At 37.6% G+C, this 17,562-nt stretch overlaps 1 protein-coding gene across 1 annotated transcript; it reads left to right on the forward strand.

Annotated features, from left to right (window-relative positions):
• The first annotated feature begins 9,300 nt into the window (after positions 1–9,300).
• Positions 9,301–15,688, forward strand: MS4A1 (membrane spanning 4-domains A1). Its single transcript, XM_049780853.1, has 6 exons — positions 9,301–9,459; positions 9,889–10,008; positions 11,325–11,384; positions 12,759–12,998; positions 13,929–14,030; positions 15,479–15,688. Exons 1-6 carry the CDS (start codon positions 9,301–9,303, stop codon positions 15,686–15,688), a joined length of 891 nt encoding a protein of 296 aa, XP_049636810.1.
• Positions 15,689–17,562: the final 1,874 nt, after the last annotated feature.

Here is a 17,562-nt window from a genome sequence, read left to right on the forward strand (position 1 = left end):
TTGATGCTATTTATTTAATACATACTTTCTTTTCAAGTTCTTTTGTGTTTCCTTATGACAGTAACTCAAATCTGAAAGTAAGTTTGAATAATATAATCTAAGACATAACACATTGTACCGGACTATTTTGTGTTATACTATGCTATGCTGTATTGTATTACGTTATATTATGTTGTATTGTGATATTCTGTGTTATTTTGTTATGTTACACTGTGCTATGCCACACTATATTATGCTATCTTATGTCACATTATGTTGTGCTGTGTGGTACTAAATTGTTCTGTGCTGTGTTGTGCTTAACTGTGTTGTGATGTTCTATCCTATACTTTTATGCGGCACTCATCTGTTGTTCTGTGCAGCGCTGTGCTGCCATGTTGTGGTCTTCTGTATTGTGTCCTTCAGTGTTCTGCTATAATGTAACATACTAAGTCATACTTGTTGACTTCTTCATATTGTATTTTATTGTGCTGTGCTCTAAAATCCCCAGAATTGACAACTAAATAGATTAGGATTAATACTTTGTTTCTCAAAGTTACATCAACTGCAATTTAACTTATAAGAATGTTTTTGTTTGAAATGTGTGAAAACAGTGTGGATAGATCCTTTTGGGCAGGTCAAGAGTTCCTGGGGCTACCTGGACTCTGTGGAAATAAACTCCTTTCCATTCCACCCACTTTGGCTGCAATCTCAATTCTTTGGCTACTCCCTAACATAGGTTTCATAACCTAGGTTTCATTTCCTGTCTGCACATATGGTTCCCTGAACACCACTAGTGGTAACTCCTGAGCAAAGAGCTAGAAATAGATCTGAAGCACACTGAATGGTCACCAAACTATCTATCTATCTATCTATCTATCTATCTATCTATCTATGATGTATCTATTATAGTAAGCTCGTGATAAGCAATATTTGGTGACTAAGGTTTTGAGATATACTTGAGAAAACATCTGATGAAGTTTTATAGTTTTGGCATTGGGCTTTTTTTAAAAAACATATTTGGCGATTCTCAGGACTTAGTCCTGGTTATTACCCAGGGTTCACTCCTTATGGTGTTCTCAGGGATCAATCCTTGGGGTGCTCTGGACTGTAGTGTGGAGTATCAAACTGGAGTTGGTCACATGCAAGGTAAATGCTTAATCCCTGTACTATCTCACCAACAAAATAAATATTTTAAAGTTAGACTAAGATTTTATATGTATGGAGTCATTAAATCAGTGTGACTTGATTTAATTATTTCAATTAAATAATTTGTGGTCTTTAAATAAAATATGAAGTATGATCCCCTTAAGAAAACCCCAAGATAGGGACAGTCTCCTGAGTAAAACAGGAATAGTTTGTCTTAGAGAATAAAGAATGCAAATGTGTACCCCATGTGGGTTCTGAACAAGGAGAGATGCCATTTTGTTAAATTTTTTTTTTTTTTTTGGTTTTTGGGCCACACCCGGTAACGCTCAGGGGTTACTCCTGGCTATGTGCTCAGAAGTTGCTACTGGCTTGGGGGACCATATGGGGCACCAGGGGATCGAACCGCGGTCCGTCCAAGGCTAGCGCAGGCAAGGCAGGCACCTTACCTTTAGCGCCACCGCCCAGCCCCTTAGATGCCATTTTGTAAAGGCCACATGTCAGGCTTCTCTTAGGTTTTGAGCATGGAGAGACACCACTTTGTAAGGACCACATGGTATAAACCACATGCTAGGTTTCCTCAAGTGTATTTTAATTAACACTGCCCCAGTCTACCTGGCCACACCAGGTAGCCTATTACAAGGAGCAGTAGGGAAGGTACCCCTAGACAACAACCAAGCATTTTAAAGATCATCATAGAGCTAGAACCTTCATATATTCCTTCCCTATATAATCTTATTCATGACCTTGGATGGGGTTCATCTCCTTCTAGAGACAAACCTGACCAGTCAGTTTTGGGGCTGTTGATAGACAGATTAAAGTTTTGGTCAGCTTTACTCCAATTGTGTGGTCTCATCCTTTGACTTCACACCTAAAACCAGGAGGAAATATATTTGCTAGAATAGTTTCTATAGGACCTAGAAGTCAGGAATCATGACTTCATGCTATGTGTTTTATGTGTTTGCTGATTGATTATGACTAGTCACAGCTAGGTAGAGTCCAACCTTTGTTCTTAATGTACCTGTCAACTGTTCTTAATGTACTTGTTTACTTAAAGGACCAGTGTCTGAAGCCAAGGACTCAGGGTGAGGAGAGGAACTGTCTTCAATAAATAGCGAACCTAGCCCTTTGTTCAGGGTTATGAAGTCTGACTTGAAACCTAAACAAGCCATATCATCTGTCTGTCTCATTCTTTGAGACTGACTCTATTAAACAAAAGTGGAAGGAGTCAATCTTTTTTTTTTTTTTTGGTTTTTGGGCCACACCCGTTTGACGCTCAGGGGTTACTCCTGGCTATGTGCTTAGAAATCGCCCCTGGCTTGGGGCGACCATATGGGACGCTGGGGGATCGAACCTCGGTCCTTCCTTGGCTAGCGCTTGCAAGGCAGACACCTTACCTCTAGCACCACCTTCCCGGCCCTGGAAGGAGTCAATCTTACTGGTTTTATTGTAGTAAATCACCACACTCTAATAACTAATTACTAATAACTATGACCTCAAAATAAAACACTTATTTTTGTAATTTGGGCCACATCCTGTAGTGCTCAGGTTACTCCTGGCTCTTCTCAGAAATCACTCACAAGCTAAGTCCCCTGTTTATGTCTCTGTATGTCTCTGGAGCTGAGAGTTGCTGTGTCCTGCTTCAAACCCCACTTCGAAAAGCTATGCATTGCAAAACATGCTCATTGTAGCCACTAATTCAGACATCACCTCTGATTAAAAAATCAGCTCACATTATTTTATATGTTTTTGTTTTGCAGGTTAAAGTTTTTTTTAAACAAGATACTATTTACAGTCCCACGGGAGTGGGGGCGCGAAAAATGTTTTCTTCTTCCTAGGAGGGCATGACAGAAAATAATTGAGAAGCACGGCTTCAATCTGGCATTTTCTTGCTATCTAAATAGCATGTTACAACGTCTCTTATAAGCAGCTTTCCCAATTTTAGACCTGCTTTCCCAATTTTCTAAAGTGTAGCTTTCCTAACTGTGAAACCTAATCAATACTAGTGTTAGCTTTGGACTCAAGATCCATCCCATAAAGACCAGAGGAGGTGAAGTAATGCAAAAAAGCAAAGGAGTTTATTCCAGCATGTTGGAGCCACACCTCTCAGGCAGGTAACAACCCTGGCCCAATTTACATCCTTACTTTTATATGCAGTTTAGAGAATTTTAGAATAGGCTAGGTGACCATTGTGGGGATTGGCTACACATTACATCATTGATTATTGGACACCGGTGATTGGTCAGACCTAATAAGGACTTTCATGGTGGTTGTAAACAGGATGTAAACAGAATGTTGGCCTAGAGGAGAAGGGTAGTTATTCAAGCACCCACTAGATAGATTCTAGATATATTTATTACCTGCATACTATTTGGGTGTCTGCAGGTTCCTGGGTGCTAGTTCCTGGATGCAATGAGATTGTTTCTTGCATTCCTTAGTTTATGACCATCCTGGTATGTTCCCATAAGTTTCTGGAACTGGCTGTTTTTCTGGGCCTAGTCCTTGTCCTCTGCAGGTTAAGCCTTTCTTGTCTAAGAGAAGCAGCAGTTCAAATTCTAAACTTACATTCAAATATTCCCTTCTAAAACTAGAGGCACTTTAAATATAGGGCTTGCATCTGAGTAATAGATCAAAGCGTGTTTATGACATTCTATTTACAGTGAGATCTTTAGCTTTACCCCTAAATGTTTCAAAGACCAGTTTCCTTATTCATTATCTAGCAGCTAAACTGTCCAATCTAGAATTTTGGGTGCAAGTGCTTAGCACACTGATTGGAAATACATTTTCATAGTGCTTTCTGCTTTCCAAATAGTGTTGTAATAATCAATCCAATAGGGGAAAAGAACCAAAGAAGAACAATTATCTCTCAGATCTTTCAGAGGACATTATCATCAGGGAAAAACCAACAAGAAATTCCCTGCTTTCTAGGAACATGTAAAAACACAAATAATTATAAAGAACTAAGTAGTTTTCCTAAGAGTGAAAAAATTTTCCCAAGCCTTATATAAATAGTGGAAGTGATAAAAAGGAAATAATAAGAGGAATAAAAATGAAAAAGTGGAAAATATTAACTCTATGAAAGCATAGCTAGAAAACATTCATGTAAGCTTTTAGGAAGATATCATTGTTTGAAAGCTAGAAGACCATGAAATAACAATGAGGTATAATTCAGAGAAGATAATGGAAATGTATAGTATAGTATCCTCAAATATTACAAGATGAGAGAAAGATGGAGAAAAATAAAATCAGTGCTGATCAATACAGATTATAGGGGCCTTTGAATAAACTCAAACTCTAAAAGGTCAATTGATCCATACCATCAAAAATAAGGTCAAAATTTATTTATATCAACTTGGGCTTATTTGGGAGGAATCACACACAGCATAGCTGGCCACAAAAGCTAGTTCCCCAAGATAGACTCAGTATACAGAGCCTACCTCCCAAAAAACGACCCCTGACTACTTTGATTCCTATCACTCTATGCCATATATTAGGAAAGCTCTCTCATTGTCCAACTTATGAAATTCTCAACGACCTAAACTTGAACCTCAACCTCACAATCACCCACAATTCAGAAATTAGGTATTTATCATTCTTCTCACCAACCATTCAAGAACTTTAACAGAACCAATTTTCAATAGAATTTTAAATGGGTAAAACATAAGCATGTTTCCCTTCTTCTCAAGGGCAGTGTCTCTCAATCCAATTGTGGCTTCCTTCTGACCTTACTTATTTCTGAACCCACCCACACATCCACTATTCTATAAATTAGCTACCCTACAGTGCACTAAGGGAAGAGAAGGATCACAATGACCATAATAGTTGGAAATAATCACTCTGGACAAGATCTGCATGCTGGAAGAAGCTAAAGTGATATGCATGATACTCCTTCAGTAAGATTATTGCAAGACACATTGTCTGAAAGGAAAAACGTTAATAGAGGAAAAAAAAATCTGCCACAGAGGCAGATAAGGGATAGGTGGTAGGGCAGGAAACTTGGGACTTTGGTGGTGAGAAATGTGCGTTATATAACATTATATAACTGAAACTCAATCATGAACAACTTTGTAACTGTAAAAGTAAAAATAAAGTATTATGGACAATCTTGTAAACCATGATGTTTAATAAAATATTTTTTAAACCTTAAAGAATATGGGCTGGAGTGGTGGTGCAAGCAGTAAGACGTCTGCCTTACCCACACTAACCTAGGATGGACTGCAGTTCGATCCCCCATATGGTCCCCCAAGCCAGGAGCAATTCCTTGGCGTATAGCAAGAAATAACCCCTGAGTGTCATGGGGTGTAGTCCAAAAATTAAAAATTAAAAAAATATTTTAAAAACCTAAAAAAATAAAAGTATACCCCCAGTCTGATGCCTTCGCCTCCCTTTGATACAACTTTCAAGCTTATGAGGTTAAGAAACTTTATTCTACAGTACTTAGAATAGGTGAGTTCAAGGATTTTACATTTCTGTTCTTAATGAAAGCTAGTTCTTATTCAAACTGTAACCTAACCATCTAATAATCCACATAAATCCTAAGAAAATGGCATTTTTCTAAGCTGCACCAAAATAAGCTTCTCAAAAACTATGTGTATTTCTGAGTAAACTGACTGCAGACCATCTGAAAGGAAAGAGGAGAATAAGAAAAGAAAAACAAAAAAATTAGTATAAGTTTTTTTGCAATCAGAACAGATTAATGATTGTCTAATCACAGTCTCATGTTTCTTGTGAAATAAAGAAAATTAAATAGGAATAATAAATAGGAAATTAAAACATTTAATCTATGGTCCTGAATATCATATTTGGTGGCAATCAGAGGTATTATAATACCTTCAGAAATACAAACATTCTCCTAAATGTTCAAATCCTTGAACACAGGCTCTCTCTCTTCCCTCACTGAGACTATTAGTAGGATTCCTGGCTACATAGTTCTAGACAAAACTAAAAACAAAAGGAACTAAGAGAACCAGACAGATGAGGAAAAAGCTGTATTTGTAGATTAAAGTAGCATTTCATTTTACATACCCAAGTAAGGGATTGCAAGGACCAGGCCAGGTGAACAGACCTGAAGCAGGGGCACTGTGAGGATTAAGAAAACAAGATAGACATAAGAGAGGCAAGAATGGGGCCAGGGGACTGCCTGTCCAATACCATATTTATTGGTTTTTTTTTTTTTTTTGGTTTTTGGGCCACACCCGTTTGACGCTCAGGGGTTACTCCTGGCTATGTGCTCAGAAATCGCCCCTGGCTTGGGGGGACCATATGGGACGCCGGGGGATCGAACCGCGGTCCTTCCTTGGCTAGCGCTTGCAAGGCAGACACCTTACCTCCAGCGCCACCTACCCGGCCCCACCATATTTATTGTTTAGAACCAGCAAACAGAGGAAGAAGGGCAAGCTTTAGCACACAGTTACCTATCTATCTTAATCTAGCCTAGCTATGCCTTTTCATATCAAAGGAGCCTGGAGTAGCTACTGCAAAAGACTAAATATCTTATTGTGAGAGAGACAAGACCCAAACCAACAGAGCATTTCTTAAGGGTGCCAGCTTTCCAGTAATTAGTAATTCAGGGTCCCTAAATTATCTTTTCAGCCTCTTTTCTCATTCTACCATCTTTCTAGCTAAGCATGTCTATTTTCTGAATGTCTGTATATTCAAGGGACTCTGGACTCAATCTTCTAGTTACATGTTCTATGGCACCAAACCATAGTATTGGGTCATTCCTGCAAACCCAGCAAGGCATATGGCACAGACTCGATCTTAGTCTAAATGTGAGCAAATGAGACATTTATAGAAGGCTACATGCAATCCTCTTTACTGCCTGAGTTCACGCGTCTTGAGCCTCTCTGCAAGGACATTTCCTTCTACTTACTCACTTCTAAAAGTGAAGTTAGAAGGTAAAAGTCCTACCATCCCCTCTTAGAATGTCTACAGCCTCTGGGGACCCACCATCCACACCTGCTTGCAGGGTGGAGATTGCAAATTTCTTCTAATTAAGGTCCTGTAAAGTCCGCTAGGCTGTCCCGTGGGGTCCTTTTAAAGAAGTGAAACCTCCTGGTAAGGTAAAATTCTTTCTGTATGTTCTTCAGCCCATGTAAGTGTATATTAAACTAAAATCATTGATGCCAAGCCCATGGTAGCAAAAGTCACTGATTTCCTGTCACCTGATATCTATCCCAGTCCTCAGTGTTACCTCTCTCATTCACCCTCACTGAGCCTGAGAAAGTAGCAGTGGAATTGAACTCAGCTACAAGGTTCTAGAACAATTCCTACAGCTGTTGGAGACTCAGGTAGGAGATCCATTCTCTTTGTTTAAATGAGTAACTGGCATGGCATAGGGTACTAGTACTATGGTTGGAGATTTGGGGGCCCTTGGCTTTAATTCTAATGCTTCCCTGGTCAGGTTTTTGGATAGTGTCACCATATGAGGAGGGGTCATACTAAAGTTTCCTGTCTTCCCTGTCTCTCTCTCACCAGTTCCACTTCATGCATTTACACAGGAGTGTGTCATTCTACCATTCTAGAGAATTATTCAATAACATCATGCACATTAAATTTCATTTTTATGGTGCAGGGCTCAAATCCAAGTACTATCATTTGCGATTCATTAAATGTCTATGAGTACCCAATTATGAGAGGGAGCAGCAATAATCATAGCTGCTATGGTTTAAGGACTAAGAGGGCAAAAACCTCGAAGCTCTTAGAAGGGCACAGTACAAAAAAAAAAAAAAGAAAATAATCCACTGTGGCTATAATTAAAATTAATCCATTTCTCTTGTTTTAAAAATGCTTTGGTATCCAGAAGAGATTCCCATAAATGCAATTTCCCATAGATAGCATTAAGCATAGCCTGCCTCGAATTCACAGAGAAATCTAGAGTGGGTGGTCACGTATGACAAAAGAAACTTTTAAAAAAATAATTTAATCTCTGGTACACCATATGGTTCCCCTGAACCCCTTGAGGGGTGATTCCTGAGCACCGAACCAGGAGTGAGTTCTGAGCACAGATGGGAGGGGGTTAATAGGTCAATTTAACAGGTAGATTTTAACATTCCATAATGGTTTCTCATGAAATGACATAACCTCCTCATTATCAGGTGAGGTGAAATTCTGATTTCCTTCTCCAATAACTTGGTCATTGGCAGAGCTGGTCTGAAAACTCAGTTCAGTTTAATGTTTACTATAGACTCACAGTACACAGAAATTGGACTATCTGTTGAAAATAATCCCTTTGGACAAAAACTGGGTGCTGAAAGGAAATAAGTGATATGCAGGATACCTCTTCAGAAACAATATTACAAACTGTAGTATCTAAAAGAAAAAAGGAAGAGAGAGAGAGTGAAGAAAAATGTCTGCCACAGAAGCAGACTAAGAGGGAGAAGACTGGGGGAAGATTGGGGGGGTGGGGTGAGAGGAAATCTGGGGACAGGAAATGAGCACTGGTAAAAGGTGTTAGATATTGTATGACTGAAACTCAATTATGTAAAACCTTGTAACTCTGTATCTCATGATATTTTAATTATAGAATTTCTTTTTAAAGTTTAATTAGCTAATACTATCCGAAAAAAAGAAATTGGGCTGTCTCTGTAATCTTAGCAAGATACAAAGAATCCTTGAGGAATTTATACCATATTTCCAAAGTTACAAATCATGCAGTAGAATGAAACCAGCTGATGATAAGGACTAGAATAGACAATGAGTCATTGGGTTCAAGCCAGGAGAGGGGGTTGGTGTGTAACAGAGTTGAAATAACCTCAGGTCATATATATCTAGTGATGAATTAGCCTGAAATCCTAAAGGTGGGAAGATGAGCATTTATTTCAAGATCAAAAAGAATCAGAAGAAATCAAGAGACATGGCCAAACAAGTAACTCCAATGGGGCTAGTCTGGTTCAAACTTGGGGAATCATAGAGAGTTGAACCATGAAGGCCAAAAGGCCCAGATGAAAGTTTCCTTCAGTAGAGCATGACCAAGCTGCTAAAGAATCTTTATTTAGAAGAGCAGAAGGAAAGCCCATAGGAAGAGGCCACGTCTAATCTCAATGGCACAGAGAAAATTAAAAGCATTTTAGAAGCACGGCTCAAAACAGATGATTGCCTGAAATCCCATTCTTTCTCTTCTCTTCTCATGTAATTGGATTTTTTATTTGTTTGTTTGTTTAGGTGTTTGAGAGCACAATGACAACACCCAGAAGTTCTATGAGTGTACCTTTCCCAGCAGAGTCTATAAAAGGCCCTATTGCCATGCACCCCTTTCAAAGAACCATTCCCAGGAAGATGTCTCCAGTGATAAATCCCAAACAGAACTTCTTCATGAAGGAATCGAAGGCTTTGGGAGTAAGTCAGTGGCCCTTTTGACCACTGTTGGGCCTGGAGTAGGGTTGTTTGGCCTGTAGATGACACAGAAATAAACTCAATGAATTTGAGCTGATCTGAGCTGTCCTTTATGTCTAGTGGGGTGGGCCAAATGAAAGATATATCAGAACTTAGCATTATGGTTTTGTGCTCTCCTTCTTGATTTTTGAAGCTGCTAAGTTTAGGGATCTCCCATTCCTGTTTGTTCCCAGCACCCCAGACTTTACAGCTTTGGAATCTGACTTTTGCAGAATGGTGTTGTAAATGGATCAAAACAAGACAAAAATCATGACACCTTCATCTCTCTCTTCTATTTCATACAGCTCCCAGTCATAAGTAGGGCCTGAATTTTGGTCTCTGGTGCCTTATTCATTCCAATTCATCTCTCAGTCACTTCATTCTCTCCTCCAGGCTGTGCAGATAATGAATGGATTTTTCCACATTGCCCTTGGTGGCCTCCTGGTGATCCAATTAAAGGTGCATGCACCCATTTGTATAACTCTTTGGTATCCTTTCTGGGGAGGCATTATGGTGAGTAAAAACAAGTACACAACTATGTGAGAAGTGGTGTAGATAAAAATATTGAAAGATACACAGGATTATGCTGGATTATTTTTGTGAGGACAAAGGAGGTGGATAACAAATAGGTTAACATTTTAAAGTAATGTAGCAGAAAGAGGTTGACTAATATAAGCATGGATGACTTAGTTAGGGGTGTGTGTGACCATGTCCTTTATGATTCTATGCAGGGAAAAATGGTCTAAAGGAAATCTCCAAAGTCAATCCAAGGAGAAGAGAAATAGATTTTTGAACATGGTATTTCATTTTATTTTATTTTTGGTTTTGGGGTCACACCTGGCAGCACTCAGGAGTTACTCCTGACTTTATGCTCAAAAATTGCTCCTGGCAGGCTCAGGAAACCATATGGGATGCCAGGATTCGACCCACCCTCCTTTTGCATGCAAGGAAAATGCCTTACCTCCATGCTATCTCACCGGCCCCATGGTGTTTCATTTTAGCATGCTGTTGCAGAAAGCAAAAGGGAGCAAGAGCACCCCCACTTGTAAATCATCTCCTCAATTTTGTTTAGTTTTTTCATACTTGCTAAAATTAGTGCTATTCCAAATATATCTTCTTTTGTGCATCAGTAAAGGATTATTTATGACTATTTTGTGCTTATGTTTTCCAAATAATGGAGAAGTGATGTTTATTTCACCCTTAGATTTGTAGTTGCTTGCTTTTCTTTTTTTTTTTTTTTTTACAGATGATAGAACTGAACATTTCAAAACAAGGAGAGATGCTAAAGTTACTGTCTAAACAGTAGGGTTCTCCATTTCTTCACTTCAGCAATTATAAAGGAAAATGAGGGCTTAATCACTATCACTTCCTGTGGCAGTCAATATTTTAAAAGACCATGATGTTTAGGTCAAGTGTTTCTTTCCACATCAATTCACACAACAATTCCACAATCAATTCTAAACTGGAAGCAAGTCAGTTAAGTCATTGTGAACTGCAAAATTTCATTCTACAATTAAAATTTAAAAAGAAAAAATAACTTAAATAAGCTTTTAACTTGTAGTATAATAATTGACATGAAAATATGAATTTGGATTTTTTTTGATCTTACTATTCTTTCTAACAGCTCACCAAATGGTTGAATAAAAGCTGTGGATTAAATATCATTAAACCTGAATAATGGAGAAATGTGCCTGAAAAGCAACTGACTCTGATAAGCATGACTAGACAGTTTCATCAAAGTGGCCATAAGTTAGATGTCTATTTGACAATCATTTCTCTGTGTTTCATCCCCTCTGCCACTTCTCTCAAATTCTTTTTTATTTTTATAGCACATCATCTCTGGATCATTGCTAGCAGCAGCAGCAGAGACAAACTCCAGGAAAAGTCTGGCAAGTAATCTATGTCCCCTTTTCACACATACGCAAGAGTTGTCTAGTTTCTCAGCTGAAAAGCAAGGACCTTTATAGACCCTTATAATCCAGCAGCATTGAATTGTGTTTGGAACATAAAATACTAAGATATCTTCCAGATTGATTTTATTCACCAAACTTTTATAGGTAATTCTACCTAAAATAAAACCAGGAAAAGAGAATTGAAATCAAATCAAAATATAACATGCTTATGGTCTTAAAGGTATTGTACCACAAGACTGACATGTCTCTTTCAAAGTCAAGTCATTCATCTCAGACCACCTTTTAGGTAAACTGCTTGCATTGATATGTTCTTCTCAGCCTTAAGATATAAGTTCAAACAAGTCCAATTCCTTCATGTGCCTCTAAATTTTTAACTACAATAATAAAATAGTCCTTGCTATCACATAAAATTGCCATGGAGTGCTTGAGAGACTATTAGGAACTACAGAATATTCTACTCTTACTTCCAAAATGGCTTTCTATTCTGAAGGGGTAATAATATATCACTAAACTGAGACACTTCCAAAGTCATTGAGTAAAAGAATTAAGATCTAGAGAGAAATGTTTAATTTTCCAAATATAGTTGATCATATTGATTTGTTATATATAGATTACATATCAGAAATGAAACATATGTATGTTTAATAAGTAACAGTGATCCTGTACCATTATGGTACTTGTCAGGAGTATTTTTCTCTCTGATTTTCTATCATTTCTGTTTGTTATAATATTCATATTGATGCTTCTTTTTCCATTACTACTCCAAGACATTCAGCTCTGATTGTATTTTGAAAGACAAGATTACTTGGGCATTGCAACCATTGACTTTAGTGGGTAGGTGGTGACAGAAAAGACAAATCTTGGGGTATGACTATTGTTCATTTCCACTGAGTGGTACAACACCGAAAAGGTCTGAGTGTTCTTTCCCTATCCATCTTTATGGAACCATCCCAACTTATTGTAAAGGAAGAAGTTCCTCTCTGTTTTCACACATAAATAGGATCTGAGTACTACTTACCTTCATTGAGTTAACATATATTTACTGATGGACTACTAGGATGAGTAACTTTGTCAGTGAAAGTGAATGTAGGTACAAGGCGACAAAATAATTCTTGATAAACTGATTGGATAGTGATAGCTTCAAATGAATAGGGAAAAACAGAAAGGAACAGAACTACAAGATAAGAATTTTATTTAAGATGGCAGAGACTAAAAACCAGTAAGAACATATCTTCGTAAGACTTAGATAATCTTTGTGAGTCAGAAGAATTATATCTGGAATAACTCTATGACTTACATCATAGTCAAGTCAAGAAGTCAAGCCCAATTAAACCCTTTTCTCCATTTCAGGTCAAAGGGAAAATTGTGATGAACTCATTAAGTCTCTTTGCTGCAATTTCTGGAATAATTCTTTTGATCATGGACATATTTAATATTACAGTTTCCCACTTTTTTAAAATGGAGAGTCTAAATCTTATTATTAAAGCTCCTGTATCATATATCAATATACATAGATGTGAAGCATCTCACCCTTCTGAAACGAATGAGCTATCAAGCCAGTATTGTCACAGCATAAGATTTACATTTTTGGTAAGTGCAAAATTGGATTTTTTTTTTTTAGCAAAAAAGGATGACATTTTTCTCATAGTCATTCGCTCCTATAAATGGGCTATATGTTACTGCAATTGGTCAAGAATTTAACTTTGGGATCGTAGCAATAGCACAATGGGAAGAGCAGTTGCCTTGTACATGGCCCTCCCATGTTCAATCCCCAGCATTCCATATGTTCTCTAGTGTCCCAGGAGTAATTTCTGAGCACAGAGCCAGGAGTAGCCTCTGAGTGCTGCTGGTGTGGCCTCCCAAAACAAAGAATTTAACTTTCCTCTGCCTCAATTTCTTAATTGAGGATGGTAACAATATATTTATTTTGAAGACATGTTCTGAGAAATTAATCAATTAATCAATTAAACACATTTAGAACAGTATCTAAGTACACAGAAAATACCAGTCATTAAGTTAAGAAAACTCCTGCCTTAAACTTAATTAGCAATATTACTAGAACTAGTATTAACATTGTTATTATTGAGATGAAAGAGGAAGAAGTACCTAAGTTGTTATTAATATCTTTTGCCTCAATGTAGAATTTAAATGTCGAAAATTGCCTATACCAAATGTAGATTTTGCTATAGAAACCACTCCTCAGGTGGATGCAATCATAAATCTATTTTATGTAAAATTAACTTGTTATCAGTTTCCACTTCCTTAATCTCTATCAGCAGTAAATATCAACTGCCTGTTACGTGCCAGGAGAGTTTTCCAGGTTAAGGTCAAAAAAATAGTAATAGCTCTAATTATTAGAGTCTAATAGTTATTACTTATTTGTTCAGTGATCACTCTAAGCACTAATGTTCAAACAGTGTTTCAGGGCCCCTATTTGGTGCCAACAATAAAACCAGGGTTAGCTACTGCTTCTATCAGATTTACTATATTTCAACCCTCATTTTTCTGCTAATTTTTCAGGGCATTTTTGCAGTGATGCTGACATTTGCCATCCTCCAGAAATTTGTGACAGCTGGTACAGTTGAGCATGAATGGAAAAGGCTATGTTCTAGATCCAAAGCTGTAAGTCAGAATCACTCAGGACAACTTTCCTCTGGGAAAATCAAGTCTACAAAGGATCATTTAGGAAGAATGTAATATGGGAGTTCCATGAAAAATTAGCCTTGGCATATTTTTGGAAAGCAGAGTCTACCAAAACTCAGAGCAATTTTTGTTTGCTTGTTGTTTGTCTTTTGGGGACACATCTGGTGATGCTCAGGGATTACTAATGATTCTGTGCTCAGAAATTATTCCTGGCAGTTCCCTGGGGGTGACCATATGAGATACCAGGGATTAAGCCTGAGTCAACCTAGTTTAAGACCGATACCCTACCTCTATACTATTACTCCAGCTCCTAGGGAAATATTTTTAAATTTGAAATTAGTGCTAGATGAAACAGAGGACACCATTTATAAGATATATATGTGTGATAGTGATAGAAATAGTGTTGATGATGCCAGTAGAAGTAGTAGAAGCAATGGAGTCAAAGACAGTTGCAGTATTTCCTGAACTCCCAATAAGAGAGAAACTGGACCTCATGTTCACATGAGTTTAATGATTAGTCCAGATCATCCATCCCTGAACTCTTTTTTATTCCATATCTAATGAATCTTGATTCATTCTTGACATCAAGCATCTATTATTGATTTTCTGTTTGTTTTTTTTTATTTTCCGAGTTTAAAAAAATCCAAATGACTATTGTTTCAGGCTCGTAGAAATTACTAGCCTTTCCACCTGATTACTCAGTCTTTCCTCTGCCCCTGACATTCCCCTTGGCATCAAATCCTTCTTCCAAAACAACAGGTTCAAAGATGCTCTATTCTTTGGGGATAGGGATATCTAATAATTTCAATTATTAATAACTTTAATATGAAGAAGTAAATTCAGTTAAGAAGATCATTTTAAAACATATTTGTTTTTATCCCTTTACTAGTGAGGAACATAACATGAAAAGAATGAAATTGGTTTTCCTACATTACTGCCAATAAAAGCAAGTCAAAACTAAGGGCCAAATTTGACCATTAAAGGAGAGTTCTTTCCAAGTATTGTAATTCTATTAAGCAAAATAGCAAATAAAAAAATAGCATTTGGGGAGATAAATTTTGATGATTGCAAAGTATTTGAACACCTGAGAAGTCAATATATCTGGGGTCATATAGAAAATAATGTATTTTATTAAAAATAAAGTATGTTACAATAGGTGAAATGGGGCTGGAGAGATAGCAGAGGAGGCATGGCCGTATCTTGCCCATGGTCCATTCAGATTCAATCTCTGGCACCCCTATGGTCCCCTGAGCACTGCCAGGAGTGATCCCTGAGTGCAGAGCTCAGATCAGCCCCTAAGATCACTATGTGTGACCCAAAGCTCTAGCCCCTCCAGAATAGGAGGAATTTGATCAATATTTGTAGATAGCATTGAAAAATGTGCTAACGGTATAGTCAAGAAAAGTCTGTTTGATTCTGTATTCCAGAATGTAGTTCTCCTCTCAGCTGCAGAAAGAAAAGAACAGGAAATGGAGAAAAAAGAAGGCATTGAGTTGATGCAAATGACTTCCCAACCCAAAAATGAAGAAGACATTGAAATTATTCCAGTCCAAGAGGTAGAAGAAACAGAAATAAACTTTCCAGAACCTCCCCAAGACCAGGAATCCTCACCAGTAGAAAACGATCTCTTAAATTAATTTTTCAGTTTCCTCTTTTCAACAATATTACTCATAGTTTCCAAGAAGCATGTTCACACCCCCTATGTTTGGGGGCCTTCAGCATGTGTTCTTCATAGCATTTCAGGTCTTTGCAAGGAGTAACCATAGAGCTTTTTTTTCTCTCTCTCTCACTTTCAGAGCAGTTTACCCTGAAACAATATATGTTGTCATTTCTCTAGTTGGAGCAGTTTCCTTGCTTTCAAAAGGGCAAGATAAGTGCTTAAGTGCTTTCTAAAAGAGTTTCTCACTAGAGTTTTTCTGGAAGAGATATTTTTAGGAGAAGTAGTGGTAGAAATGGTGGCAATAGAGGTGATAGATGGTATCCAGTAGGTGCAAACCCTACCCAGATTCCTTCTTTGACTATCATTTTGACTATCAATAAAATGGTTATTAAGAATGGTACAAATGAGAGGCCGGAATGATAGCACAGCAGCATTTGCCTTGCAAGCAGCCGATCCAGGACCTAAGGTGGTTGGTTCGAATCCCGGTGTCCTATATGGTCCCCTGTGCCTGCCAGGAGCTATTTCTGAGCAGATAGCCAGGAGTAACCCCTGAGCACCGCCGGGTGTGGCCCAAAAACCAAAAAAAAAAAAAAAAAAAAAAGAAAAGAAAAGAAAAGAAAAAAAAGAATGGTACAAATGAGTTACAAGTCAAATTTTAAGCCTTGGAGATTAAAAAAAAAAGACTTAGGCAGTCACAGTTGAAAATGCATACATTATTGTAGCTGGTTCTTAGGTTCTATTAAGTTGTACTATAAACAGTCTCAGAATTTGCATGCTTGAACATCTCTATAATTGATTGCAGCGCACTCTCTATCTAATGACCCTTACCCATTCCTTTTCATTAGCTGTATGCTGAGTGTTATCGGTTTTTGGTGGCTAGACAGAATTTGCAATATCTCTTCTCTGTGGTATTTCTACTTTTGTTAAGGTCAAAGAATAAAAGATATTTCCTATGGTTAGAAAACAGAAGACAAGCTATTTCTGTTTGTGTCAAAGTTTATAATGGTCTCTAACTGAATAAAATTTTATTGTATTCTGCAAAGAGCTATTCCCAAATAAGTGTTTCTTCCCCAGTCTTCTTTCCTCTGTAGTATCAGGAGGCCGTAGGAAATCTCTAGGTCTGGATGGTGAGCTATCTCATTCTGATACTGATAACTGATATCAGTATTTTCCCATACATATATCCAAGAAAATTTTCATGGAGTAAATCTTAACAGCATTTATTCTCTGAACTTCAGAATGGAACAAATATACAAAAGGTACTTTGTATTATTAATACCTTCCTTATTAATACATAATTTGGGAGGTACCTTATTAAACTGAGGCTCTTTTTCTTTTCACTTGTTTTCTTTTATTTTTAAAGATAGATAACCTGTCTATCTTTTTTTTTTTTCAGAAACTTTATTTATTTATGTATTCATTGATTGATTGGTTTCTGGCCCACACCCAGCAGTGCTCAGGGGTTACTCCTTGCCTGCACTCAGAAATCACTCCTGGCAGGCTGGGATACCATATAGGATGCGGGGAATTGAACCGGATCCCTCCCTGATCAGCCGCATTTAAGGCCGCATTTAAGGCCCCACCACTGTTCTATCTCCCTGGCCTCACTTGTTTTCTTTTTTAACCGTTTCCATTGAAGTATGAGTATTTAGAATATAGTTAACTTTACCTTTACGTTGAAATAATATAGTAATATGCTATGTTGGAATAATATATAACATGACATATTATATATTCTATATATTTTTTTGTTTGGGGGCCACACCCAGTATTGCTCAGGGGTTACTCCTGGTTATGCACTCAGAAATCACTCCTGGCTTGGGGAACCATAAGGGATGCCGGGGGATCAAA

Source organism: Suncus etruscus, chromosome 9, assembly GCF_024139225.1.
Source record: "Suncus etruscus isolate mSunEtr1 chromosome 9, mSunEtr1.pri.cur, whole genome shotgun sequence".
NCBI classification, from domain to species: Eukaryota; Metazoa; Chordata; class Mammalia; order Eulipotyphla; family Soricidae; genus Suncus; species Suncus etruscus.